A 27,401-nucleotide genomic window follows, 5' to 3' on the forward strand; every position below is an offset into this window, starting at 1 on the left:
TTGCTACTGTACTTGTACACTTATGCGATAGGACAATACTACAAGGGTGAATTGACGATGTTTAATTACAGGATAGAAAGGCACATTCCATTCTTCACCTATATGTTTGGTGTAATGTTGAATAACGGCAACTAAGTATTGGATGTAATTTTGGACTTACATTCTTCTGTGCAGGTAAATGCAAACTAATATAGTCTATGGGAGATTACCTTATGAATGAAAACTGTAGCTGCTATTGAATAAAAGGAAACATGAAACAGCGGATCCGGTGATATTCCCATGCTGCTCATTTTTAACGACGATTGTTTGGTAAGGGGTATTTAAGAGTTTCACGTTTGTTAGTCACGGCCATCTTTTTAACAAGTTGGTAAGGCTAATCCGACAGAAGGCGATGCATTACAGGACTCGAAAAATATTTCGAAAAGTGGCAGCCCGAAGGGCTTTTGCTTTCGAGATTTTTGTTGCCCGACAATATTTTGTAGGAGCCCGACATTTATGTATGCACTTAGGACCGATATAGGTAAAGGAACACAATCATTCTCTTCACAGGTGTAAAGTTAGGGTCTCCGATTTTCCGCGACTTTGCTTTTGTTTGCCGCGAGAGAGCACACAAAAAGGGAGGGGAAGAAAACATACTGACTATTTTTATCAAGAAAACACAAGAAATGAGTAGTTAGCGGGAGCAGGAGGTTAAGTTCTCAACACTTAGCTACATCATCGTTGTTATACTTATCATTTCTACAAAAAAAGTTGCCCACTAATATCGACCAGATAAAGCATAGAACTGCCGAGTTGGTAAGCCTACAGTTTGCCATACTCTAACAACGTTAGGATATTATTAGGTTGTTAACAAACAAACAAACGTGAGGATAAAAAACGCTTCGTGTGAGAATACCAATACACTTAAGGAAGCCAAACACCTCCTAGACTACTCACTGAGGCATTGTCTACATGTCATCGGACATAATTTGCAAAATATATCAAAATGTAAGGATTAATGAGATAAGTTTGCTGTCATTCGCTGCCATGCGTTTTGCGAGGGGAATCTTTTCATTGCGTAAAAGATCACTTTTATTTAGTGTATTTGGCTAGCGTTTTCAACAGGGTTAATAAATAGTTTGCGACCAGCCTAGCAAACCGAAAATATATTTTAAAAAAGCCGTACCAAATGTGTTAACATGGGTTTATCTTCCTTGCCCATATACAAAAAAAAAATACACTATCGAAATCTGCTTCCTGCAGGCGGCCTTACTCTAGGTTCTAAAATCGTTTGTACTCAACATTACGTGACTGTGCACAAATCAAATCTTCGTCACAATATAGGCTACATCACGAAACATTTCTGACATTTCAGGTGATGATTATGGATAGAAGCCAATGTATAATTCACACCAAATTGGTGTGTGCTAGCAATTGGAAAACCACTAGCATATCATTAACTTCTGTTGTATGATTCGTTACTCGGTTTGACCAACTACCTTCGGCACTAAGACCGTAAGTATTATAACACATGTAATCGAAATGTGTCACGAACTTGTTCGTAAATGTTTTAAATATAACATCATATGATAAATAAAACTAATTTCATGTAGAAAAGACATTAGCGTATTCTAAATAAGAATTTTAACTACTCCTTGTGTTTACCAGCATGGCCAAAGTAGCAAGTGCTTCTTTTTTTTAAATCTCGTAAACAAACCGGTAAAATATACGCCAACTTTATTACAATCCTTTTATCATTCTTTGATGCATTCATATTATTTGCAGCAGTTCAAGTGATACCCACGTTTTGGAGTCATTTAGTAGGGATTTTCCTTGTCTTGTCACTTTTTATAAAACATTGCAGCACAGAACAGAGAACTTGCGAGGGGTCATATCTGATGGCTGATACACGGTGCAGAATTACCTCTGCCAAATGGACCGTGCAAATGTTAGCTAATCCAGACAGGACGAAATATTTTTAGACTGTGTATCTAATATGTTTGGACTTGACTGCTTAGGCATATATGGTCGGGTTCAACGTGTGCCACATTACTGTAGGGCAAAAAATACCATATGCTAAAACATAAGTAGCAAAAACAACCAAATACAAAATAAAACCAAATACAAATTGTAAAGGTTGTCATGAATCTTAACTGCAACTTTATTCAAATGATACACTGTGTCTTAACATGCCTACTCTAAGAAATTATCCATAAAAAGTAGAATCTTCCCAGACATAGCAAGTTTAAAAATGAATTTTCAGATTTGCAAATGACGAAATGAAAATAACAGAAATGCCCAACGTTTCGCAGTGATTGCAATGAGATTATGAACAGTTTCAGTGGATACGCTTCTGCTTTATCTTGATTCTGTTATTTACAGTTAGATATTGTCATCAAGCATGCTAGGAATATGTTTCGTCTGAGGAGTTTCCATATCTGGTCTCGTTTTCTCTCTATGCAGTATATTTAGCGGGGGTACGCGATATTTGGCAGTAACGAACTCTACCCTTGAACAAAACCCTAATACTAAATTTATAATAGTCCAATACTTTATCATGCCAAATCTCAAAACCTCTCTAATGACGTTGTTAAAGTACGATATGACTGTTTGATTTTATATTAAGTTTGTACTTTGTACTCAATGAATGCTTAGTTTTTTTTTTATGGCACGGATTACATATTATAGACTTTATATTGCTATATGCAGACTTCCCAGATCAGTATCGTATGACTGCAAGATCGTTTAATTTATGAATCGTCATATCGTGACTTTTAGTTTCGGTTCTTAGCACAATCGGTAAACACTCAAAATAGTATAGGTCATTCCATTGCATATTTGGGTTGCATTCTATTGAACCATGAGCAGGTCGTTTGAGATACATGGTCATGATATCCATGTTGCTCGATAAGTTGAAATCAATTGATCAAGAAGGAAGGCGCCATGTTTCAACCTTCATTTTGTCCATCCCATGTTTTTGTAAGTTGTTATCTTGCTATGAAAAGGATTTTCATCACAAAAGTCATGTGTGAGATTAACATTTAACTACTCATTGAAAGAAGCCCGTAGCATGGTTTTCATCACTCGTTACATTCACCACAACAGATCACTCCACACTGAGTCATGTCGTGTCGTGTTCACGTTGCGTCTCAGCTCAAAACTTATTAACTAACGATAATCTAATGACTAATAATGATAATGATACAACAGTACACATTTTATCCTGCACCTTTCAGATATGAACACTACTGTCAATGTCATAAATTAATGCCCATTCGTTTTTTGTTCAAGTATGTTTTAGATATGTCAATGTTTTCTTCTATAAACCGTTTATATACAAAAAAACTTCGTTAAACGTGGTAAGTGTTGGCCACGTTAAAGCTACTCAAATGGAAAGCAATATTACATTAGCATGCACAAAACGGAGGCGGCTTTCTGGTTAGTGTTACCATGGAGGTAAAAACATAGTTCCATGGTGATATACGCCAATGATGATTTATTTGGCGGCGACTCGTGTAAATAATTGTTGTTTACAAAAACACGTCCAGAGGAGACAAGAGTTTATAAATCGTAAGCGTCAGCTTTTCAGGTGAAGGATTATACAGGTGTAGAGTAGGTAGTAACGTCTACTCTACGACGAATGTTACAAAAGAGGGGATGTGAAAATCTTGTTTTATCATTACTATTATTATTATTCTAAATTGAGCAAGGGTGTCTGCACGGAGTGGGGGGGGTGGGGAAATCTATAACATAAGAAAACCCATATTTAAAAAACTGCTACAGCTTGGGTGGGTTTCGCCATCCTGCAACATCTCAAGAGCTTATGTACATTATGATAACAACAAATTTGAAATGAAATTTCGTCCCTTAAAATCGCTACAGGAGACGAATAAGTCTCACAAACGTTTTAGCGTACGGTTGAGTTGCCCCCTGGACAAGGCTCGAAATTATATTCCGGAGCTATTCTTCTTCTTTGCAGCTTTTGGGAACCTCGCAGAACCCTTTCACTCTCAGCTAATTACAGTGAAACAATCGGAAATATTTCTCACGCGACTGACAATGAAACTCTTACTCTCCCCCCGCCCCCCCCCCACAAAAAAAAACATATCATCAGAGATAGGCCCAACTATATCAAAGAGATTAAAGTACCTTTCGTTGCCAACAAAAATGGAAATTCATAAAAAAATCCTGTCATACACATGTAAACTCTCAGACTACCATACCCGGTCTTTAGAGGTACCATATTTGATAATAATTTCACAAAAGCCCAAAGCAAGCTTGGTGAATTTGGAATCTTCTTTGGAAGTCCAATTATATTGCTGCATCGTTAAGTTTTAAGCAAATTCTCCAGCTGAGACAGTTGTTTTTACTGTTAATAACTTAATTTATTTTATGTTAAAACATATCTTGAATTTGAACGCTCAATTTCTGCAAGTAAAACAGAGACGGACTGGAGATAGTTTGTCAGACATTTGTTCCAAATGTTATCAAAAAACCTGAGAGTATGTAAGTGAATTGTATATAATGAGTGTATATTTAATATTCGCAGAATACCCTTGTGTCTATTTTGTTCTTACAGAGTTCTTACAGAAAATTATGTTCAATAAGTTCCAGGTAAAATTTATCACTATGTTTGTATAATTACATATTGTGTAATTTTCATATATTTAAATGATAATATTTTAATAGCTGTTATCAAGTTCTTATGCTCTGTATTTCTCGGCAGAATGTAATAATATGACAAAACATATCATCTTAACCAAATATGTAAAAAGTTTCCCTGCTAAATGTAATCTTAACGGAAATGTACCTTTTGGCACAAAATTTAATAATCTCATAACGAGTTATATTATAATTTCTTTACCCAAAATGTAATAAGAAATAGCGAGAAATTCTAAAAGAAAAATTTACTAACAAAATGTAGAACACTTTGTATAGATATACGTCATAAGTCACGTGATCACTTTAATAATCCAGCTATAGCAATTTCTGTCCCTATTTCCATCCAATTGCACCCTCGAATATCAAATCATTGCTCTGAATGGGAATAACACATTGTAGCCCATGTTCTCAACCGACACTGAAAAAGGCAAAGTAGTCAAAAAATAGTATTTTGTTAGGTTTCGTTATTACAGCCGTTTGTTGTGCTGTCAATGTCAAACGGCACATGTCACAAGTACATATTGTACAATGTTTTTACGCTAAAAATATGTCATGATGTCGCTACTGTTTTTATGGAATAAGACTACATTACATTTTTATTTAATATTTGGCATAACGGACCTGATGAAATAAACCTGTTTAGACTTTGAACTTCAGTTCCAATATCCTCTTTGTCCTTGGTTCTTTCGATTTACATACTAATCTATATTGTAGAAGTTAATCGTTGGCAAAATGGCGTCAGATATGCAAATCATTGTTTTCTTCCATATGCAGTGACTGTTACTCAGACTGTTAGAATGTTAGACTGTTAGACTGTTAGACTATCTGTGTCTTTCTTCTTGGAGTCATCGTTAACGACTTCAACTTACAACATGATGTGAGTATGCTGTTTTCTTATATTAAGAAAGGTTATCGACCATACCGAGTATACGAGATGTAATTGACCAATGATTAACACCCTCTAAGACTTTACAATCAAATAATGGTTAGTGAGTTACTGAAGTACTATGTATATCATATTATCATTACCTTTCGTCGTCCAGATCCGTTTCACTTATAAATAAATATTTATCATGCGTTAGTTGAAAAAAAAAACGATCCACAAATTTAAGAAGATCGCAATCGTATACAAGTACGCACAATTGAACAAAGCTACCGGCGGCAGTAAGGTCAATTGCATTCTAGATATTGACACAATCATATTGCACATTATCTGCATTATATACTTTTGACAGCTTAACATATTCTGGGTTAAGTGCATTCATAATAAGGACTAGAGTAAGATGTACCCTGACATAACATTGGAGTTTGTTACTTGAAAGAAACAATTGCGGTATACATTGTGTTAATAGTAAACTAACTATTTGGGTGTAACATCATGAACTATATATATGCATAATCTTGAGACGTAAATATACAATAAATCACGAAGAAGAAAAATTGCAGTTTATATGTAGTAGGTTAGAATAAACCTAATTGAATTTATCGTGGATAGCCTATAGCTATCTTGGCTAAATGTCTCAATCGGAAACTTTATACCTATGGCTGACTGTATAGTACCTGATCTTTGATATTATGCTAGCTTGACATATGAGATTATCCATTCATATAATCGCTCTTTTAATATTATTTGAATTTATATTTTATCTTCTGTTTAATAAAATTGTCATACTAAAAATGATTTTGCCATCAAACTGTTCCAATCAAAATTGCTTCTCAGATATGAAAGGAACCACAAAACGAGAACACATAAATGTTTTTTTTAGTGTTATAAGCATGAAGTACTTCTGTGAACTAGTTCCAAATCATTCAAAATAATAGCATTTTAGAAACTGACGCAAAGGCTATGGTCACGTGATCAGAATTCCACGAATAGGATACAGTACTGGTCTTGCAACATGGCCAGTAAACAATATACCATTGTATTACTTTATCGATCTTTACATCTTTATTAAGACAACCGACTTTCACTTTCACTCTATCCTCGACGTTTTGAAAGTAAATACTCTGTATTATTATAACATTCTCGTAACACGAAATGTAAACTAGCACATCAACAACCACGACACAGATAAAATGGTACTTAAATACACCCCATACCGCCAGGCGCACCATGGTCAAACTAAACCGTTAAGAGAAACGAACTCTTAGAGGCCATCCAGCGATATGTGATATCATTATGCATTAACGCACTGATGATGACGATTGGCTTTCATGAAATCATGTGAGCAGGAACCGGTATGAAAGGGTTATTTAAGAAGAAACGGGTAAGGGTTGGCTGTTATTACAAAGCATACTCATTAGCTTTTGGATAAAGAAGACCAAACTATACAGTTCAATACAGGCAAGATTAAAATGTCATATTTGTTTCGTGTTAAGTCCCTTGGGATGACTTCAAGTTCTAAAATTCAACAGAGCTGCCACAAGACGTTAACGTCCGATAGTAGCACAGCCTACTCCACTCTTCAATTGAATTATAGATATCTGCATCTTATTTTATCACCTTTTTGCTGATAATACAATTTTATATGATTTAATATTCATAATATACTGATTATATACTATAATATATATTTTATAATCGATAATATACACATGATACACAATGAATATAAGAAACCACACCATGATAATATGAATCTACAAGTCTACAATATGAAAAGTACATGATAATAAAACGAAAATGTATGTCTATAATCAGAAATTATACGATTTAAAAAGAAGCTCTACGTCTGCATATGTATGATATTTCGGACATTTGTATAACTTAAACAGGATATGTAGAATTCCCTTTTACTTGCTATCAGCAAAATACCATGTATTCTGTTGCGGCCGTGGACTGGATAATAAACACTTATGTATCGTAAATACTGATTGGTTAAACAGGTCACACACACACACACACGGAACAACATTCTACAACAGTAAAAATAACAATCAGCTAACCTTTATATAATTGTGAGGTCCACCTTATAAGTAATAAGTATTTGCATTCGCCTTTCCATACAGTTATGCATTCGCCCGTGTTTTATATCATATGCATTTTAAATAGTATCGTGTATTCGATTATTATCATCATGGGGTTCTTAATATTATCTTGATCATTATTATAATCATCGTTTTAACTTATTGTATTACAGTTTATTTGATGTATATTATTTTACAAATTCATATCATATCCTATCATAACACATTATCATCATCATCAGATGTGATCCTTTTGGCGTTTTATAAAATAAAGTAGTGTATTGCTGACAATTTAGACTTTGAACTCTGTATTTCCGCCTTGTACAAGCGTAGTGCTTCAGTTACTAACCGTTGTGTTAAAGGCAGAACATGACATTCTTTGTATTACGGGTTATGATATAACGTTACTACGTAATCTGTACATGGTATACAGTATTCCTGGTCAGGAAAGCGAGAACATTGGATCAGCCTAAGCAACGATACGTAAGCGATGGATGATCAACTGTTCATTCGTTTTGACGATTATGATCTCTTTGTAATTTGAAACCTCCATCAACCAATAGCGCTGTATAGACCGACAAAGGTAAAGAACATGGCTATCGTTTGTTTGAACAACAATAACGTAACTAATTCTTCATTGTTTTTCCTGTAGTTCTATCATTACAATTGTAGGAACATTCAAATTGTAATTTGGCAAATTTCTCATACAAACAATTATATATAAATATCGACCTTTAATTTGTAAAATACCAAATTAGTATGCATGTTACTCTGCTTACTTCGAAGCTGATCTCCATTGTTCCAATATTCTTTTTATATAAAATATGCCTCCATTTGTGGCATTTCTAGCTCTCTCATGTTGACAAAGATTAACAAATAAGGGTTATTTTTCAATAAATGCTGACAATGGAGCAGAAATCAACCTTTGAAAAGCAACTGCTTACTATGATATGTTTCAATACTTATTTGTTAAAACTGATAATTTAACTTTCGCATTTTAGAAATGTTACCGCTCAATATTTCGTAACATAAATTTGGCGTATTTACTTCCTTTAATAGTTTAATAGGAAGGCTCAAGAAATATGTTACAAATGTGAATCGTTTGCTTACAAAACCAAAAGAGCATTATCATCAATTATCATATAATTATCAGAATAAATCGGTCATGGGTTGAAACAGTTCGTCAGTTATTGCTGATTGGCTGTGGGAAGAACACGTGTTGCAGCTGTTAAAGTATGAACTGTAATACAGCTGTTTATCTCATGAAAGGCTCAGAAAAGAAACATTCAGTAATGGGAGATTATATTGTGTTCATTTTGAAGAGAAGAGAAAATGATCATAGTTAACCTGATATACAGTAAATACGATCAACATCTACATAACTATAACAATAACTGAGGATATATCTCCCATAGTGCCGATTGACCGAACATAACGCAGGACGAACAAAGACATTGCGTGTTATTTTTACCTATTTATCTCAAAATTTCAATTGAACCTTTCTAGACATTTTCATCCAACGACGTTAGCCCTTCTGTTTCTCATACATGTTAGCTAAGTACCAAGAGTGACAATAACAAGAAAAAAATAAAAACACTACATATGCTGTACCGCATAACTCCTGATATGTAAATACGCTCTGATACGACAAAAACGTCCTAAAGATGTTGACGTTTATTTTATTTGCGTATAGCTTATACATTAGAGTAATCCCACATAGCTGTTCCCTGGCGTGACGGCACTTAGTCTGTCTATATCATTATCACCATTAGGGTTTGAACTTTGTTACGGCTTTAACTCTACTTTCATTTTGCAGTTCTTATTGTACTTCAAAGTACCACAATCTTTGACATACATAACGCTATGGCGCCGTGGAAAGGGTAGGTGTTATTACTGCACATTAATGCATGCTTATCTAATATTTTAACATGAGCCATTTTCTTGCAATAGCATACATGAAATTTTGCAGTGACAACGAATTATTCAGGCAATTGTAAGCTGAAGTAAATAATAGCATGAATGATACATACGCACGTTCAATATATACGCTTAATCATTGGTTTTAAAGAAACGAACAATACACTAATGGTCGAACACAGCTTAATGTAGCAATGGAGCAGTGGCTAGCAATACGTCTCAGGCTAATTTCCATTTTGTGTGGTTCCATGAGGAAAAAGAATCGTTTATATCTGCTTCAATTATCATGATTAGTATTGTTAAAGCCAGTGAAATAATAGCTTACTGCTATTACCGAAATGATTGAACTGAACCAGTATTCAAATTGATTTTATTAATAACTATCTGCATGGTTTCCATATGCATTAATAAAATGATACCTGATCATTTATGCGACTGCTTGAAAACTGTAAGGTGGAAATTCTGTGCAGATATAAGTTAGTCAATAGTAGCTAACTCTTCATTTTTTCTTTAATCTCATTTTCTGTAAGGGCTATTCCGACAATCGTATTACTGCTACTTGGATCAATATCATCCAACGGTAAGTTAAACATATCTGTGATAAATTCGTCAATGTTAAGTGGGTATCCATTTCATGCTTAGGAGATGACGCTGACACAATAAGGATATGTTTATATATTAGAATAATTGTGATTATTCAGAACAAAAATCACTACATGTTGACCTTTATATCCAATCCTGTAAGTGCTCGTTATTCTAGTGCATGCAGAAATTACCAAGACTCCATCGAGTGGTCTCTTCCTTAACGGTAGTGATGTTACGTTGTCCTGCACTGTTCAAGGCAATAACTACGTATTATGGGATGATCTCAGTGATGCGACATCGATTTTCATTGGCAAGGAAAAGAACACAGAAAAGAAGAAGTATGACAACTTTGAAATAAGTTCTGGTGATGAAGATTTCAGCTTAATTATAAGAGACGTCCAGTTATCTGATGAAGGAACCTATGTATGCAAAGACAGAGACCGACTTGCAAATGCCACTGTGACAATTGGAGGTAATACACTTCAAAGCAATAACACATATTTAGAACTTAAACTTTCTTATTTATGTCAGTTATCTATCAGTCATATCAAAAACATTATGTTCAACCATATATTCCGCAAACGCATTAAATGTGGAACTGTTATAATAAGAATCAAAGTAATAACCAATAGGAAATCTTCTTCGAAGTTAAATCCGAAAATTATAACACCAAGGAGGCAATTGTATTGCAGTATAGTTTCCTTTTAACTTGCAAAACATTAATTAAGTTTGGAGCCAATCATATATCTTAAATCTATCGGATACGTATCTCACACTCACAGTTTTGCCAACCTTGCACCTGTGTGTTAAGGAATCAGAAGCTACCCATGTACCACAATCAAGTACGAAAGTTAATATTACGTGTTCTGCATACAACGCTAGACCTGCTGTGTCTGTGTTCGAGCTAAGTGTCGTTGGTAGTGAGAAGACGGTGAATATAACAAACGATAAATCCAATCAAAACGAAGATGGAAAAACCTATAATTCATCAGCTACTGTTCCTTTCATCGTGTCATCTAAGGATATTTCAGTACATTGCCGAGTATATACAGCCGGACAGTCGCTCAACCACGCTGAAAACTTTAGTAAGTACCGTGCCATGGTAATCAATGTAAGATGTTGAAGTATAAAATAGCTGGGGTAATATGAATAGAAAACAATCAGAACCACAGGAAAGAAAAAGCTTCAAGGAAAATCAACTAAACAACAAGAAATCGAAATTACATGCATGCTAAGTTTTCTGTCAAGTACCAACACAATCAAAATGACTACGAGAATCCAGAGCACAAAGCTTTTATAAGCGTTTTGTTCACGACCGTTCCATCGCACAGCTTGCTAGTTCCAGTGCGATTAATGTAGACTCGTTTAAGGCAGTAGTAATTATAAAGCTTATGGCTTAAGTTTCATAACATCAGAATTGTGGATTTAAATTTAACCTTTAAGTTCCTTTGGATGTAGGGCATTAATTAGTACCCTTCAGGCCATTTAATATCAAGTTATTAAGGCACATTGAAGTATTATAGCTTCAGTGATACAATAACTGACATATTAAGAAAAGTATCAGTGTTTAGTTCGTAATATTTCTCCACAATACCTCCCATGATCAATTACAAAACGCTTTTGCTTTCAACACGAAACAGATCTACCGAGATGTAACATAACAATCTCTGGTAACGAGGCCAGATGCAGATGTAAAGCTAATCCACCAGTGGATAAATATCGAATGGAACTTAATGGAAATTTACGAGACGGAGATGTTTTGTATATTGAGGAAAGCAACTCGACAAATGTAACATGCTTTGGCACAAACGGAATGGGAACCGGACGGTCCAGCATTCTGTTTCCTGGCGACAAGGCTGGTAAGTACAAGCATTTCTATAGAGGCTGAAACACAAATGGAAAGGTAACTTTTCTTTGCTTAAGCTCAGAATTCTGAATGAGTTAGTAGAACAAAAACGTTGCTACGCTAGGACCAGACTATCATTTCGTTCATCACTTAACTACATTACTACATTTGCAGCTTGTACTGTATTTGCTCGTGATGTTTTTCTGCGGACTAGTTCGAAGACACCAACACTTTATGATCCAGAGGCGTTGTCTAATGAGGCAGTAATTCTGTTAACAACCATTTTGCTTCAGTAAATGAATTACAGTGGACGGAAGCAAAATGGCCTTATTTAACAGATGCTGCATTATTTCCGTAAAATTAAAGTGAATTCTGATCAACTATGATTTTCATTTAACGCTTTACGCAAATGTTAAAATTAATCGAATGCTACTCTAACAATTTCTTTCTGAGGCAGGTTTTGGCATATTTTCAGTCGTAGTCACGATTTCAGTTGGCGTCGTGCTCATGGTTCTGGCTGTTATATGCATCAATCGTCGAATGAGCTCCAGAAGAGGGAAATCAGACGGTACGTATTTCTATACACATTTATTCGTGCGTGGATGGATGATTCCATTGAAAGGTGAATGGATGGATTAATAGTGAGTCAATGAGCAGACGGATGGATGGGTGTGTGGAAGAATGGCTTACTGCCTGGCTCCCTGAATGGCTGTATATATTTGTGAATGGACTGTTGGTTAATTGATCGACGGGTGACTGAATGGATGAATATGGGGCTGTTGCGAATGTTTGATGGGTTGCAAGATGGAAAACTGGATCCAGTGACAACTGAATGATCGGATGAAGCACATAATTGATATTGTTGATTGTGTGCGCAATAAATAATATGTTTGCCTTATCAATTAGTTATTCTGACGATGCGATATATTAACGGAGGAGTATTCCTCCTTCAGTTCATATGATTACCGCAAAAACTACCCCTGATGTGAACGACTCCGTATGAAGTACTTGGCATTAAGTTGCGAAAGAAAACCGTATCTTATTTATATAAGATAACAAAATAATGGTCGTGATTAAAAAAATCCTTTTACTGATGACAACAGTAGCATAACTCATGTTTGCGTTACGTTTATGGTTTACTTGTCTTAGATGATTACATTTTAATTCCAAATTTGAGTTAAATGTTGAATTGGAAGCCACCCGACTTAAAAGTTGTTATCCTCAAACCCTTGTGTTCTTCTACCATATTCGTGGTCGCTTAAGCGTCGTAAATATAACTGCCTGGTTGTTATTATTATTGTTATTATTAAATCTGGAGACAACAGAATGCTTGCTGGCCCTATATTTTAATAACAATATTGTAACATTACAATGGGTTGTCTTACAAAATAAAATGAGGTGTGAGATTGATAACAAGAATGGAATAAAGATGATACCAATATTTTTTTCTGAGATGGATATTATAATAGTTACTTCGCACTCGACCATATATAAATCATTAAAGTACTGGTACGTAAACTATGCGCGCTCGTCCTTGAACCATGAAGCTGGATCACTTATGTAACTATAAGTCTGGAAGGGGAATACTTGTCGCGTAAGTAGTCACTGTAATAGGAAAGTGCACTGTATACATTTATTTGCACACTCATTGTTGCTTATTAAACACACGATCTCTCACGATCTCTGCTTAAATGTCAAAAATTCGTTACATCGTATGGCATTGGACTATGGTGGCATGCAACAAAGACATTGGTATTATATTACTGATCAACCTAGCATGTCATTCATTAGGTAGTTTCGAGTGCAGCTTTCTTTTTCGATGTATGTACTTTATATAATTTTAAACAGGTTACTTTGACAATGGGCAATTGACAACAGGCCTAGGAATCAAGGAAAAAGGGTACTACAATATATATAGATAACAATAAGACCAGCAATTTTGAACAAATAAATAAGCTTATGTATTGTATGCTTTCGGCATTCATGAGTACCCAAGTGCATGGTCTTTGTCTCACGAGATAAGGCATCTTCTGTATTAGTACCATATCTAATAGAAGATTCCTTTACATTGACATTTTGCTGTAGTAATTAATGAAATAGAGGTCAGCGCATAGGTGTGGTTTATTTTTTGATATTAGAACTTTGATATCTATTCTTGGTTAGACGGTCCCAATGGTAATATGTGATTCAGTCCATTGTAACTTTACAATGCCTTTCTGTACTTAAATTATTAGCAAGCTAGATAATTATTTCGCCTCAGATAATCCAATAAATACTTTATGTTTGTGTCACTTTGCTTTATTCTCGTGATAAACACTATACTATAGAAAATATTTACTGTCTCATTCGTCATTTAAAATAGAGGCGATTGCTTAACTTTGATAATTTGAAAACGTATTTTGTAAATTCGGTAAAGTCTGAGTTTGGCCAAATTTACAAACCAAAGTAATGTAGCTATTTAAAGCGTACTTATGACTACTCTAGCTATGTCTACTAATATTCCATTGACTGCCCGTTATTCACGTAAACACGTATTATTTTCTTTGGCAATGCAGCTGCTTTGTTGCCGCTTAAGAATGTATTAAGCTACAGGTTGCTGTAGCTGCATGACTTAATAAGATAAGAAAGTTACATAAATATATATTTGTTAACTAATATCAACTCAAATGCTCATAATGTAGAGAAGTACCCTTTGTCTTACATTTAAATCGAATGAGATCTTAAGAATAAGGTTGAATTTCAGAAAGGGGTTAGATATTTTCGAGTCATTATACTGCGAAATCTATTGTGAAGAAATTATTTATTATATATAAATTATTGATACAATAATCATGCATTTCAAGCCCTTAATATTTCCCTTTACAATTTGGGTATTTGATCGTAGCATTAATCTGGAAGTTGCTTGCCTCCTGTATTCCAAACATTTTGAAAATATTTGGGGATGTTAAATGCACTAACATTCAATTATGTAGTTATGAACGGAGGCTTGTCTTTAAAATGTTTGGCTAATACAGAGTTGATGATTTCCTCCCACAGAAGAGCAACCTATTGAGGAGGAAACTAACACGCTACTCCCTTCATTGTGAGTAAATCCACACTTGCGGAGCGCTGCATTGCTAATTTATACACTTATATAATTAAATGTGTTACTTTTATATACCTAAAAATTCTTACCTTTGTCCTGGCTATCAAAAAAACAGTTCTTATTACTGACAATTAGTATCCAACATAAATTAATTTACGCAATATGTTTTTTGTTCAATTTCTAGGGGAGCTATCTCACATGAAGAACAGCTAACGAAGAGTGTAGAAGGTACTGGATGCAATTGATAATACAACGGATATTAACGGTTTTATGAAATTATTTTTCAGATGAGTTTTTTCATACTACTGTAACTGAAACTTTATACGGTAAACTATCAAAATATGAAATACTGCTGACATTTTAGTTACCACTTCATAACGCTCGCTATTCAACAGTTTCTCTAATGGTTGTTCCCTAAGTATGTTACCTAGAAACGACAAAGAAGAAAAAAGAAAAACAACTTGGTTAAGAACACATTTGACTAAGCTTGTTTAAAAGTTGCTAGTTCTCAAGCTAGAATTGAATATTAATGGATTGACAAAAACGGTAAAGTCCATTTAGGACATTCCACAATTGCCTCTCATTAACCTTTTCAGTTTTCACCAAATGATGTATATTAATGCTGACAATAGAACTTCAATTACTGTAAAGGATGATCAATAGCATTTCATTATATGGCATTACATAATTAAAACATAACGTTACATCGTAAAACTTTTACGGCGGCACTAATGTTCGTTTTGTTCTCTGTAAAGAAAATGACGAAAAACTCGGTATAACGGAGAACATACCCATGAACGTTTCTGACCCGTAAGTTGCGCATTTAAGAATTTAATTGACAGATAAGATATACTAGTCCATCGGGGCAGGCTCGATATCGTTCACTGTCGTTGCACATATTTAGTACCAAGGTTTGACCACATATTCTGGTGTGTTTCCATATGCTACTTACAATTCTCGATGTTGGATGGTTCGGGAAGTGTTATTTTAAAGAGGAAACAGCAGTGTAAGACGGACTCATTTAGTCCGCTTTGCGTTGTTTAGGATAGGACTTCTCCCGTCGCAGCGATTTTTCAGCAAAGAGCTAATCAAAATCTTTATTGTGTATCATGTGATATGTTAGCTGATACAGAAACTGCTCTTAGCGGCGTGATGTATATACACAGACTGTGTGTATGTAACGTGTTTACAATTCGTCTGCATATAACGTACTGCATAACAAGAGAACGATGGGCTGGAAGTCTAACACAATTTACAGCCAACAGTTGGCAAACCGACGTCAATTGTGCCGAGATATGAAGCAGTACGGAGGGTGGCAAATTTCCATGCCTAGAAGGTGCTTCCATGATTCAATACACGAACGATGAAGGTAATCCTAGGCCTGTTACTAATACTCATGTTAAGAGCATTACTGTGACAAGAAAGTATACATAACTTCCTCATGTGATACGAATGCCAACTATGAACATTTAGGAAAAGGCTCTTCAATACCATACTACTACTAGTTTGCCTTAGACTAGAAGTGATTTACGTAGCACCCATGAAGGATAGATCGACAGCTACTATATATTGGTATCTGTTATTTTATGATACCATTTATTCATGTTTTATTTGTCATAGATAGATAGAAATGAAATCAACACCAGTGTAGGTTCGATAGGCAGACTAACGTTAGGCCTATCAATTTTCAATGTCGGCCTAGGCTTGTGGTCTATCCTTGAGTCTTGGATTAATTTGTCAAAACAGGATCCAACAAAGCCCAGAACATGTCTCAATGGCTACCGGTAGTACTGGCACACACAAACAAATGTAGCGTGTAATGTAGCTTATATAGGCCTATATGCAATGCTACAGTATTGCCTAGTCTCATATCCCTTCTTGTATTTTGTACACCTAACAAAGCGAGTTGGCATTTGTAGGTTTCCAGCTATTAACCATCAGCATGGCACTCAATTTAGTAACACCTATAGTCTTAATACAGCTCTTTAAAAGAATTGAATAAAATATTTTAAATCAAAACATCTTGCTTGGTTTATTTTACTTTGATGCATGTATGTTGAGGCCTTCTTTTAGTATGGGAAATACTGTCAAGTAGGGTTGCATATGTTCTCAAACCTTTGTAGTGTGTGGGTTTGTAACTATGCCCTACCAAGCTCATGGCTCCAGACTTACACTGAAATACATGTAATATCAAATGGCAAAATTGGTCAGTTGAGTTCCAGTGTAGACAATTAATGTGAACCACAGTGTGATCGACAGGGCAATTCAAAGTACTGTATCAACCAAACAAATTTGGTGTTTATTTGTTGCAGATGTAAGTGCAGGCCCATCGGCGCCAAAGAAAAGGATATTTGAAGTGCTTCCTCTCCAGAGTTTTCTCTGGCACGAAAAAAAAAAAAAACCTTGTGGAAAATCAGGACTCAAGTTTTCGAAAGGCAGAAGATCTGGTAGCCGGCAGACAGAACAGCTGTCTCAGTGTCTGAAACGAGATGCTGACAACGGCTCAAAGAAGCTGCTGAACAGAGATATGATGAAAGAATGAAAATGCTATTGTCCAAGACATTCTGTTTACACATAACAGAGGAACACTACTTCTTCCTAAGCAAGTTGCTTTGGGTGTTGGTCATGTTGACATTGACGAGGAAGTAATATAACTCAGAAAAGATTGTTTGTGTAACCAAAGCATAACCTGGTTAATGTTTTGTTGTTGTTTATGTTGATCATTTTCTTTCATTTTCCAATTTTGTTTTATTCATTTGATCTTTTCCTTTCTTTGTCTCATTTTGTTTTATTCATTTGACAATGAATAACTTACTTTGGTAGATTGAGGGGTTACCTAAAGTTTTACTTTTTTTGCTACTACTACTACAGGGCAAAAGTTTGTGGTCAGGTGGCCCTGTGTGACCTTTGTCTTTTTTAAACTCAGTAATTGTTTGTGTGGTCCTTGTTTTCTAGGAATACATGTACTGGCCTCTATCACTTTTGATAAGTGTGGGAGAAAGAGACAGTTTAATAGCTATTTTGTTTTGGTAGGAATATTCTTGGTGATGGATGTGTATCTACAAATTTATCTAAGGACACTGATGAGACCCATTTTAAGTTTAGATTCGGGTTAAGTAATGTGTCTGGCAATTATTTAGTCACTTAATTGACAGCTGATAGGTCAATGGACTCCAGATACCAGGGAGTGAAGAGTGAAGAGCAAGCTGGTCTAGAGCCGTCCACACGGCCAACCTACCCCAGAGATGTCCCCCAACAGAGTGAACCCGCCCGGAAGTAACCCAAGGATGCAATTATAGTTTGGACTTTTTTTTGTACGCCGCGATTGTGTTTTTATTTCGTTAGGACTTTTAAGCATTTTATTTTCCAATAAGTTAAGTGAATTTCATGTGAGACGTAACAGCTCTGATAAGATCTACTGCTACCCATTTATATCATTTAAATTTTTCTTTAAGTTAAAGTGACCCCATTGTTTTTAATACAACATTTATGTGCATGGTAAACCTACTATTTTTCGTAATATTTATTTTTGTGTGAGCGTTAGGCTTTTTCAAGTTGTTCCCACGATCTCAGAGTCATCTTGTCCTACTCTCATGGGAAGGTGCTACTTGTAATTTTCCCAAACCTAAAATATATATTTTGCCTGGTCACTGCATTTTTGATCAGCTACATTTGCGTTAAAGGTGAGTGTCGAGGCAGACTTCAGGAGACGGACAGTGTTTAAACATGCATTTATTCAAATTATGTTTTACACAACGTAAATTTGTTGTTTTCGAAAAATAACACTGCTTTAAGAATCCAACAACTCTTAAAATATTCTTCGAACATTCCTCTATTACTTCAGCCAACACATCCTGGTTCTTATATAGTACTGTGTTTAATCATGTTATCATTTTGCTGCGAAAAGGAACTGCTCTGTTTAATTGTCGTACAATACAACGTATAAAAATGACGTTATTTGTTTATTGTTTACTCTTTACATAACACATCTCTTAACACCAAACAATTGTTAAAATGTTCATCAGACGTTCCTTTATAGCTTTCAACTAACATTACCTGGTCCTAAATACTGTTAGTGCAAGAACATTTAAATTATTTTATCATCTTGCTGTGACAAGAAACTGCTCTTTCATTTCCATTTTTCATGATCTTACAACATATAAGAGTGTCATCATATGTATATTGTTTACTCGTAAAATAACACCTCTCCTAGCAACCAAAAACTCTTTAAATATTATATTGATATCCCTTTATTACTTTCATCCACACATCCTGTTTCTAAATAAGTGCAAGAACATTTCAATAATGTCGTTTCCATGCTGCTGTAACAAGGAACTCATGAGTTTTAATTGTCGTCCAACCTGTAACAGTGACGTCATATGTTTATTGTTTACTCGTAAAGTATTACCTCTTTTAGCATCCAACAACTCTTCAAGCATTATTAGGACCTTTCTTTACCACATCCAACCAATAAACCTTGGTTCTAAATAGGTTTAGTAACATTTAAAACTATTATCATGTTGCTGTGAACAGTCGTTGCTGATTTAGCCCACACGTCATAGTCAGGTCATTTGTTGTTTACCCACAAAATAACATCTCTCCAAGCATCCAACAACTCCTAAAATAATTTCAGGACATCCCTCTATACCTGTCAACAAAAACATCTTGGTTTTAATATGTTCAAATGCATTTAAATGCAATTTTCATGTTGCTGTGACAAGGAATTGTGCGTTTTTAATTGTCGTACACCGTACAAGAGTGACGTCATTTGATTGTTGTTTACTCGAAAAATAACACTTCTCCAATCTTCCAACATCGCGAAAAATGTTCCCAGGACATCCCTTTACAACTTCCAACCAACAAACCTTGGTACTAAATATGTGCAACGAAAGTCGCTTTTTAAGCACATTTTGAAGCCTGCACCGATGGACTATACTGAGCTATCAACACAAAGTCCTTTTTATCACGACTTTTATTTTACTGGTGTAAATGCCTTTAATAACAACTATTTCTTTACGCACTTCACATACGCTACCATTTTGCTTCTGTTAAACAGTGTTGAATACATGCCGTGTTCTTTGCTTTCGTCATTTCAGTTCAACGGTATCACCAAACGAAACAAGCTGTTCAAATAAAGGTATTTGATACAAATTCGTGTACAATATAGTAATCTGCAAAAAGTTGTTTTTGAATCTTTCCTAACTTTTGAGGCAAGAACCCATGCTGCATTTATTGAATAAAATAATTTATAAAAAATAATAATACGTAACTTCTTAATACGTTCTAACTACGGAATACTCTTGTTTAATGGTATGATAAACTACACCAAGACCATTTTCAACATTAACACAACATTAAGAAACAGTTGAGCATTGAGATAGCAAAATGAGATGAATGTTGTGCTCAATTAGCAATTGTGTTATGATGTTTATTATAATACAAAGTAAAACGATGCTTTATTTTGAAGCAATATATAAGGAAACAGAACCTTGCGTTGTAACTGTTACTAAAGTAAACACACACACTCAGGCAGAATTGTACATGAACATCCCAGTACTGTATATATACTCAAATACAAATCATACAGATAATTCTTTGAATAGTTTTTAAAATCCAATATATTGCACAATTTCTCTGTTTGTCCCTGTAGATGACACGATTCACTGTTATTGTATCAGTATAATATTACAAGGAAGTTTCATAAGATACACCTAAAATCACTTTCATAAATAGATAGCTAATAAAGTAGATTAAAACACATGTAAATTCGCACGTACTGTGTATGGACTGAAATTGTTCCAGCATAAAACAAGTTGTTTTTACTTATAAAAAATTCTTGGCTTTACGTTTTTTTTTTCTTTTTTAAATGAAAACGCTTAAATGTTTTTATCGTCTAAACTTCTTTTCTAATGTATGCTAAACCTTTTGTTTGGTCTTGGGGCTCCAGCTTTGACAGTTTCACTTTTCTTCTCTGATAGTGATTCAGCTGTAGCCTATTCATATATGTTTGCTCTTAGTTTACCGCTCTGTTTTCATACCATGATTCCGCCCCCCTCTTTTCAGTTTCCACCAAACGATGTATATACATGCTGACAATAGAACTACAACTACTGTAAAGGATTATCAACAGCATTTCATTATATAGCATTATTGAATAAAAACATTACGTTACATCTGAACAATTTTACGGCGGCAGTAATGTTCGTTTTGTTCTCTGTAAAGGAAATCCCGAAGAACTCGGTATAACGGAAAACACACCCATGAACGATTCTGACCCGTAAGTTGCGCATTTCAGTATTTAATTGACAGATATAATATGCTGAGCTGTAAACACAAAGTCCTTTTTATCACGACTTTTATTTTACTGGTGTAATTTCTTTTCATAACAATTATTTCTTAACGCATTTCACATACGCTACCATTTTGCTTTTGTTGAACGGTTTTGACTACATGCCATGTTCTTTGCTTTCGTCATTTCAGTGTAACGGTATCACCAAACGAAACAAGCGGTTCAAATAAAGGTATTTGATACAAATTCGTGTACACTATAGTAATCTGCAAACAGTTGTTTTTTAAGCTTTCCTAACTTTTGAGGCAAGAACCCATGCTGCATTTATTGAATAAAATAATATATAAAAAATAATAATACGTAACTTCTTAATACATTCGAAATTCGGAATGATCCTTGTTTAATGGTATAATAAACTACACCAAGACCATTTTCAATCTTAACGCAACATTAAGAAACAGTTGAGCTTTGAGATAGCAAAATGAGATGAATGTTGAGCTCAATTAGCAATAGTGTTATGATTTTTATTATAAATACAAAGTAAAACGATGCTTTATTTTGAAGCAATATATAAGGAAACAGAACCTTGCGTTGTAACTGTTACTAAAGTAAACACACACACTCAGGCAGAATTGTACATGAACATCCCAGTACTGTATATATACTCAAATACAAATCATACAGATAATTCTTTGAATAGTTTTTAAAATCCAATATATTGCACATTTTCTCTGTTTGTCACTGTAGATGACACGATTCACTGTTATTGTATCAGTATAATATTACAAGGAAGTTTCATAAGATACACCTAAAATCACTTTCATAAATAGATAGCTAATAAAGTAGATTAAAACACATGTAAATTCGCACGTACTGTGTATGGACTGAAATTGTTCCAGCATAAAACAAGTTGTTTTTACTCATAACAAAATCTTGGCTTTCCGTTTTTTTTTTTTTTTTTAAATGAAAACGCGTAAATGTTTTTATCGTCTAAACTTCTTTTCTAATGTATGCTAAACCTTTTGTTTGGTCTTGGGGCTCCAGCTTTGACAGTTTCACTTTTCTTCTCTGATAGTGATTCAGCTGTAGCCTATTCATATATGTTTGCTCTTAGTTTACCGCTCTGTTTTCATACCATGATTCCGCCCCCCCCCCTCTTTTCAGTTTCCACCAAACGATGTATATACATGCTGACAATAGAACTACAACTACTGTAAAGGATTATCAACAGCATTTCATTATATAGCATTATTGAATAAAAACATAACGTTACATCGTAAAACTTTTACGGCGGCAGTAATGTTCGTTTTGTTCTCTGTAAAGGAAATCCCGAAGAACTCGGTATAACGGATAACATACCCATGAACGATTCTGACCCGTAAGTTGCGCATTTCAGTATTTAATTGACAGATAAAATATACTGAGCTGTAAACACAATGTCCTTTTTATCACGACTTTTATTTTACTGGTGTAATTTCCTTTCATAACAATTATTTCTTAACACATTTCACATACGCTACCATTTTGCTTTTGTTGAACAGTTTTGACTACATGCCATGTTCCTTTGCTTTCGTCATTTCAGTGTAACGGTATCACCAAACGAAACAAGCGGTTCAAATAAAGGTATTTGATACAAACTCGTGTACCCTATAGTAATCTGCAAAAAGTTGTTTTTTAAGCTTTCCTAACTTTTGAGGCAAGAACCCATGCTGCATTTATTGAATAAAATAATATATAAAAAATAATAATACGTAACTTCTTAATACATTCGAAATTCGTAATGCTTCTTGTTTAATGGTATAATAAACTACACCAAGACCATTTTCAACCTTAACGCAACATTAAGAAACAGTTGAGCTTTGAGATAGCAAAATTAGATGAATGTTGTGCACAATTAGCAATAGTGTATCTGATATTTATTATAATACAAAGTAAAACGATGCATTATTTTCAAGAAATATAAGCATACAGAACCTTGCGTTTTAAATGTTACTACCGTAGACACACAGGCAGAATAGTACAGGAACATCCCAGTACTTAATATATACTCGAATACAAATCATACCGATTATTATTTGAATACCTTTCAAAAGTCCAATATATTGCAACATTTCTCTGTTTGTCCCTTTAGATGACACAATTCACTGTTATTGTATCAGTATAAGATTAAAAGGACGTTTCATAAAATAAACATAAAATCGTTTTAATAAATGGATAGCTAATAAAGTAAATATAAACTCATGTATATTCGCAGGCACTGTGTATTGACTGAAATTGTTCCAGCATAAAACAAGTTGTTTTTCCTCATATAAATGTCATGGCTTTCCCACATTCTCATTTTTTTTTAAATAAAAACGCTTAAATGTTTTCATTCTCTTAACTTCTCTTAACTTCTAATGTATGCTAAGCCCTGTGTTTGGTCTTGGGACTCCAGCTGTGACAGTTTCACTTTTCTTCTCTGATAGTGATTCAGCTGTAGCCTATTCATATATGTTTGTTCTTGGTTTACCGCTCTGTTTTCATACCGTGATTCGCCCCCCCCCCCCCCCCACTTGCGGACTCCCATGGTTAAGATTTACCTTAGTTGTTATGCAGGAAATTTATACTTTTGATACGCCAAAACACGTACACGTCTGCTACGTTCTCAGTCAGAAATCAAGTATCAAATAATATTTTGAATATCAATGTCAACAGAACTTCAACAAGCTGTTCAGCAGCTATCATCACGAATTATTTGCGATTGGGAAATATTCGCTGTGAAAGATTTAAAAATCGAGAAGGAAGACGTCGAAACCCTGAGCCAGTGTTTAACTGTAACTCCCAGTGGTGTACTTGTACAAGGTGTGCTTGCCTTTCAACATATTTTACCAGTTTCCGTTACAATGACTTGCAAATTAAATATCCAAGTATTATTAATATGTGTGTCATCAGTGTTGGGTCTGCAGACATATGTAAGGTGGATGCTTTGCATAAACGAAAAGGACACCTGTAATTTTTCGAAAAGGGTACTTTTGATTTCATTCACAACACGTTGGTAGAAACGTGACCACTGAGGTCCCGATTATGCCTACCTGAAAGTTTCGGGGTTACATATTTGAAGGAAACGGGTATAATCAAATGTTTCAATGATTCATCCTAACCAACTACATGTTTTACAGTTAAGTGGCACGGAGCGTTATACTAAATTATACCAATTAATGTTTATCATTTCATTGTACTTTGATAGTAATCCCTTTATTAAAGTTATATTGGCCTTATAATGCAGAATCCTTGAATAGAAAGTGACGGAGTGAATTATGAATATAGTAAGTGTTAGTATTAACCATAATCATTGGTTACTACACTGGTTCTCAAGTAACCTTTTTTGTGTTTTATTTTTCGAATAGCCTGCGTAAAGGCTGCAATGAATAAATGGACTACCATGAACGATGCACACGACATACAGCAACTTCTGACGTCCACATCCACATGATTCACAGTTAAGAGTTATGACAGTTATGGGTTTATGAGTGTTATACTATTGTTCTTTAATAGAAAATTTAATTATGATAACATAAAGTATTGGTATTAAGCATTATCATTGGTTACTCCACTGGTTCTCATGTAACTTGTTTGTGTTTTATTTTTCAAATAGACTGCGTGAAACTTGCAATATTTAAATGGATTGCGAAGAAGGATGAACCCGATATAAATCAACTTTTGACTCACACAATTATCTCTAGTAAGGTCTGCAATGATTTCCTCTGCAATGATTGCGTCAGTTACTTTCAGCACAAACCTGGTTTCACTATTTCTGAAAACGGTAGGTATATTACATTAAGCCTGCTGATAATTTGATTGATAATAATGAGCGTTGTCTCTTTTTTATGTTTGATTGGTTAAAGTATTGTTTCCAACAACGTGATAACAACTATTATATAGCAAATGAGCAGGAAATAAGCAGTTCATTTTATCATTAAATCATTAAATGTGACAAGTTTATATTACTATAGTGTCTATAGATTATTGTAACATATTTGTTAGATTCTGCTTCAAGTTTGAGATATCCATTAATTGCATGTGAACACTTCTGTCCAAGACGTTCTGGCGAGCACTTTGCATACAAAGTTGTACCAGCGTTTCGCTTGCACAGTACATACCAAACGCAACTTTAGGTGTGTGTCTACGGTAAAGAGGTAGCCCGATAACGTTAACGCTTTTAAGGCCAATAGCAAGCCTGGACATTCACATGGAGCTTGAAGCTCTAAGTTAAGACTTACAGATTTATTTCATAACGACGGAAATGTTACTGAGAATTTGGTAAATGATGGTCGCTTCGTGCTACAACCATTATGGATTATGTAAGCTATACATGTAACTTGCAAGACAAAAGCCCTACACATGAAGAATAGGACTTGGGTTTGAAGAGGTGATGAATGTCCTCAATTCTTACTGTACATCCCACCGTCTGGGTCAGAACACAAACCTTTTCAGAATAAACCTCAGGTAAAATAATAACGTAATACTCTGTCTACATAGCTAAGTTCAGGGTAGGCCTAGCGTAAGCCTATGCATAATTTAGTATTTTTTAGTCATGTATCACAGTATTAGCCTAGGGTTACATCATGGATGTCCTGCCCAAGTCTAAAGAACTTGACAAAATATTCCAAATATTCAAATCCACTGCTGTAGATGATGTATGGGAATTACTTCAAATATGCTTTAATCTTTGTTTTGTATGTATATTAAATTACAATTGTTTATATAAATATATATATATATATATATATATTATATATATATAATATATATATATATATACATACATATATAAATATATATACATACATACATATAAACTGCAAGTTAACAGAACTATATCCATGGACTTGGTTGCAAAGACATATCTGTAACCCATCATTATCCCCCAGCATTGAGCCCTTCTTATATATAAGCTACACAAACTGATGTACAAAAAAGGAATTATGAATATGGATGACTAAAACAATCTAAAAAAAAATCCGTGGTATTTCTACTTCGATATTTATTTGGTTTAGTCCATTTGAATGAAATGTAATGATGTTGCAATACAACAAACATCGTGATGTATGTGGTGCAGTGGGAACCCAAATGGACACAAAAATGAGAGGCACTATAAGGCATCACCAATAGTTAATTTACTCTTTTTTTTTAAATATTTACTAGTTGCTGGAAAGATTTCATCTGTATTTTTTATCCCCTCAGGTGGGCATAGGCATTCCACTCTGTGACTATGTAATAACATTGATGAGAATAGAACATTGGTATGACTTATGCGGATTTTATTTATGTGGTTTGGTAGCTCTATAGGAGGTTATGTCATAATGGGTCTATGTACTTCCCTAACAGCAGCAAAGTATGTGATACTACCGTGGCAATTTGACTGAAATGTTTTCTTTACCTTAACTAATGGTACATTATCAGCTGTTAAAGATACATTCCAAATATGTTACTGGACAAATCAATCAAGATTGCATGTAATTGACATTGTCATTGTGAAATAACAGAGCATCTAACCAATTTGTTTAATATAAAGACCTCTTAAGTTTTGTGACTTTGACTTCAAATTCATGGCTTACTCGGGAAAAATCTCTGTGCTCTCGAATATATTCACAAATGTACTGAAATATAACTTAATCTTTCTTTTTCATTCCTACAGAACTATGTACCAAAAATGCCAAGGGGGTAGTTACAGCTATTAGCCGTAGAATTTTTGCAGAAAACCAGATGCAGAGATATTACCGTCCCAATCAGACTTAAGGAAAGGCTAATTCTTGCAAAGCCCCTCCGTGATGCAAATTTCTTGCAGGTTCAGAGATATCCACGACTGTAAAAAAATAAATGCTGCACGAAAAAGGGTACAACAGGGTACAACTTGATGATTTTAGAGATATTTGCCCTAATGCACACATCGTATGTATAGATATGTACATGCTAAAGGATGATCTTACCTTGGAAGAAAATAGAGCCAACAGGAGCTACATACATTATTTATACAGATTTCTCATCGTTTGAAAATTTGGCGTGATGGTAGAGTGATTAGAATGTTATTG

General features: G+C 34.6%; 1 protein-coding gene across 9 annotated transcripts in view; it reads left to right on the forward strand.

The window, feature by feature from the left end:
• Nucleotides 1–27,401, forward strand: part of LOC139977947 (uncharacterized) — a 57,804-nt gene that overhangs the window by 3,626 nt on the left and 26,777 nt on the right. Inside the window, exons 2-20 of one of the 9 annotated variants that reach the window (XM_071987711.1) lie at nucleotides 4,559–4,593; nucleotides 5,416–5,518; nucleotides 8,042–8,191; nucleotides 9,425–9,488; nucleotides 10,056–10,105; nucleotides 10,286–10,582; nucleotides 10,893–11,195; nucleotides 11,751–11,969; nucleotides 12,414–12,524; nucleotides 14,993–15,038; nucleotides 15,226–15,269; nucleotides 15,797–15,851; nucleotides 20,138–20,178; nucleotides 21,264–21,318; nucleotides 21,522–21,562; nucleotides 22,654–22,708; nucleotides 22,913–22,953; nucleotides 24,025–24,171; nucleotides 24,965–25,132. In XM_071987711.1, the coding sequence (XP_071843812.1) occupies nucleotides 9,472–9,488; nucleotides 10,056–10,105; nucleotides 10,286–10,582; nucleotides 10,893–11,195; nucleotides 11,751–11,969; nucleotides 12,414–12,524; nucleotides 14,993–15,038; nucleotides 15,226–15,269; nucleotides 15,797–15,851; nucleotides 20,138–20,178; nucleotides 21,264–21,318; nucleotides 21,522–21,562; nucleotides 22,654–22,708; nucleotides 22,913–22,953; nucleotides 24,025–24,171; nucleotides 24,965–25,132 (1,690 nt within the window). In that variant the 5' untranslated portion in view covers nucleotides 4,559–4,593; nucleotides 5,416–5,518; nucleotides 8,042–8,191; nucleotides 9,425–9,471. Of the gene's footprint in view, nucleotides 1–4,558; nucleotides 4,594–5,415; nucleotides 5,519–7,941; nucleotides 8,192–9,424; nucleotides 9,489–10,055; nucleotides 10,106–10,285; nucleotides 10,583–10,892; nucleotides 11,196–11,750; nucleotides 11,970–12,413; nucleotides 12,525–14,992; nucleotides 15,039–15,225; nucleotides 15,270–15,796; nucleotides 15,852–20,137; nucleotides 20,179–21,263; nucleotides 21,319–21,521; nucleotides 21,563–22,653; nucleotides 22,709–22,912; nucleotides 22,954–24,024; nucleotides 24,172–24,964; nucleotides 25,133–27,401 lie in introns of those variants that run through there. The other 8 variants (XM_071987712.1, XM_071987707.1, XM_071987708.1 and 5 more) reach the window with 8 other exon arrangements.

This window comes from Apostichopus japonicus, chromosome 12 (genome assembly GCF_037975245.1).
Source record: "Apostichopus japonicus isolate 1M-3 chromosome 12, ASM3797524v1, whole genome shotgun sequence".
Lineage (NCBI taxonomy): Eukaryota > Metazoa > Echinodermata > Holothuroidea > Aspidochirotida > Stichopodidae > Apostichopus > Apostichopus japonicus.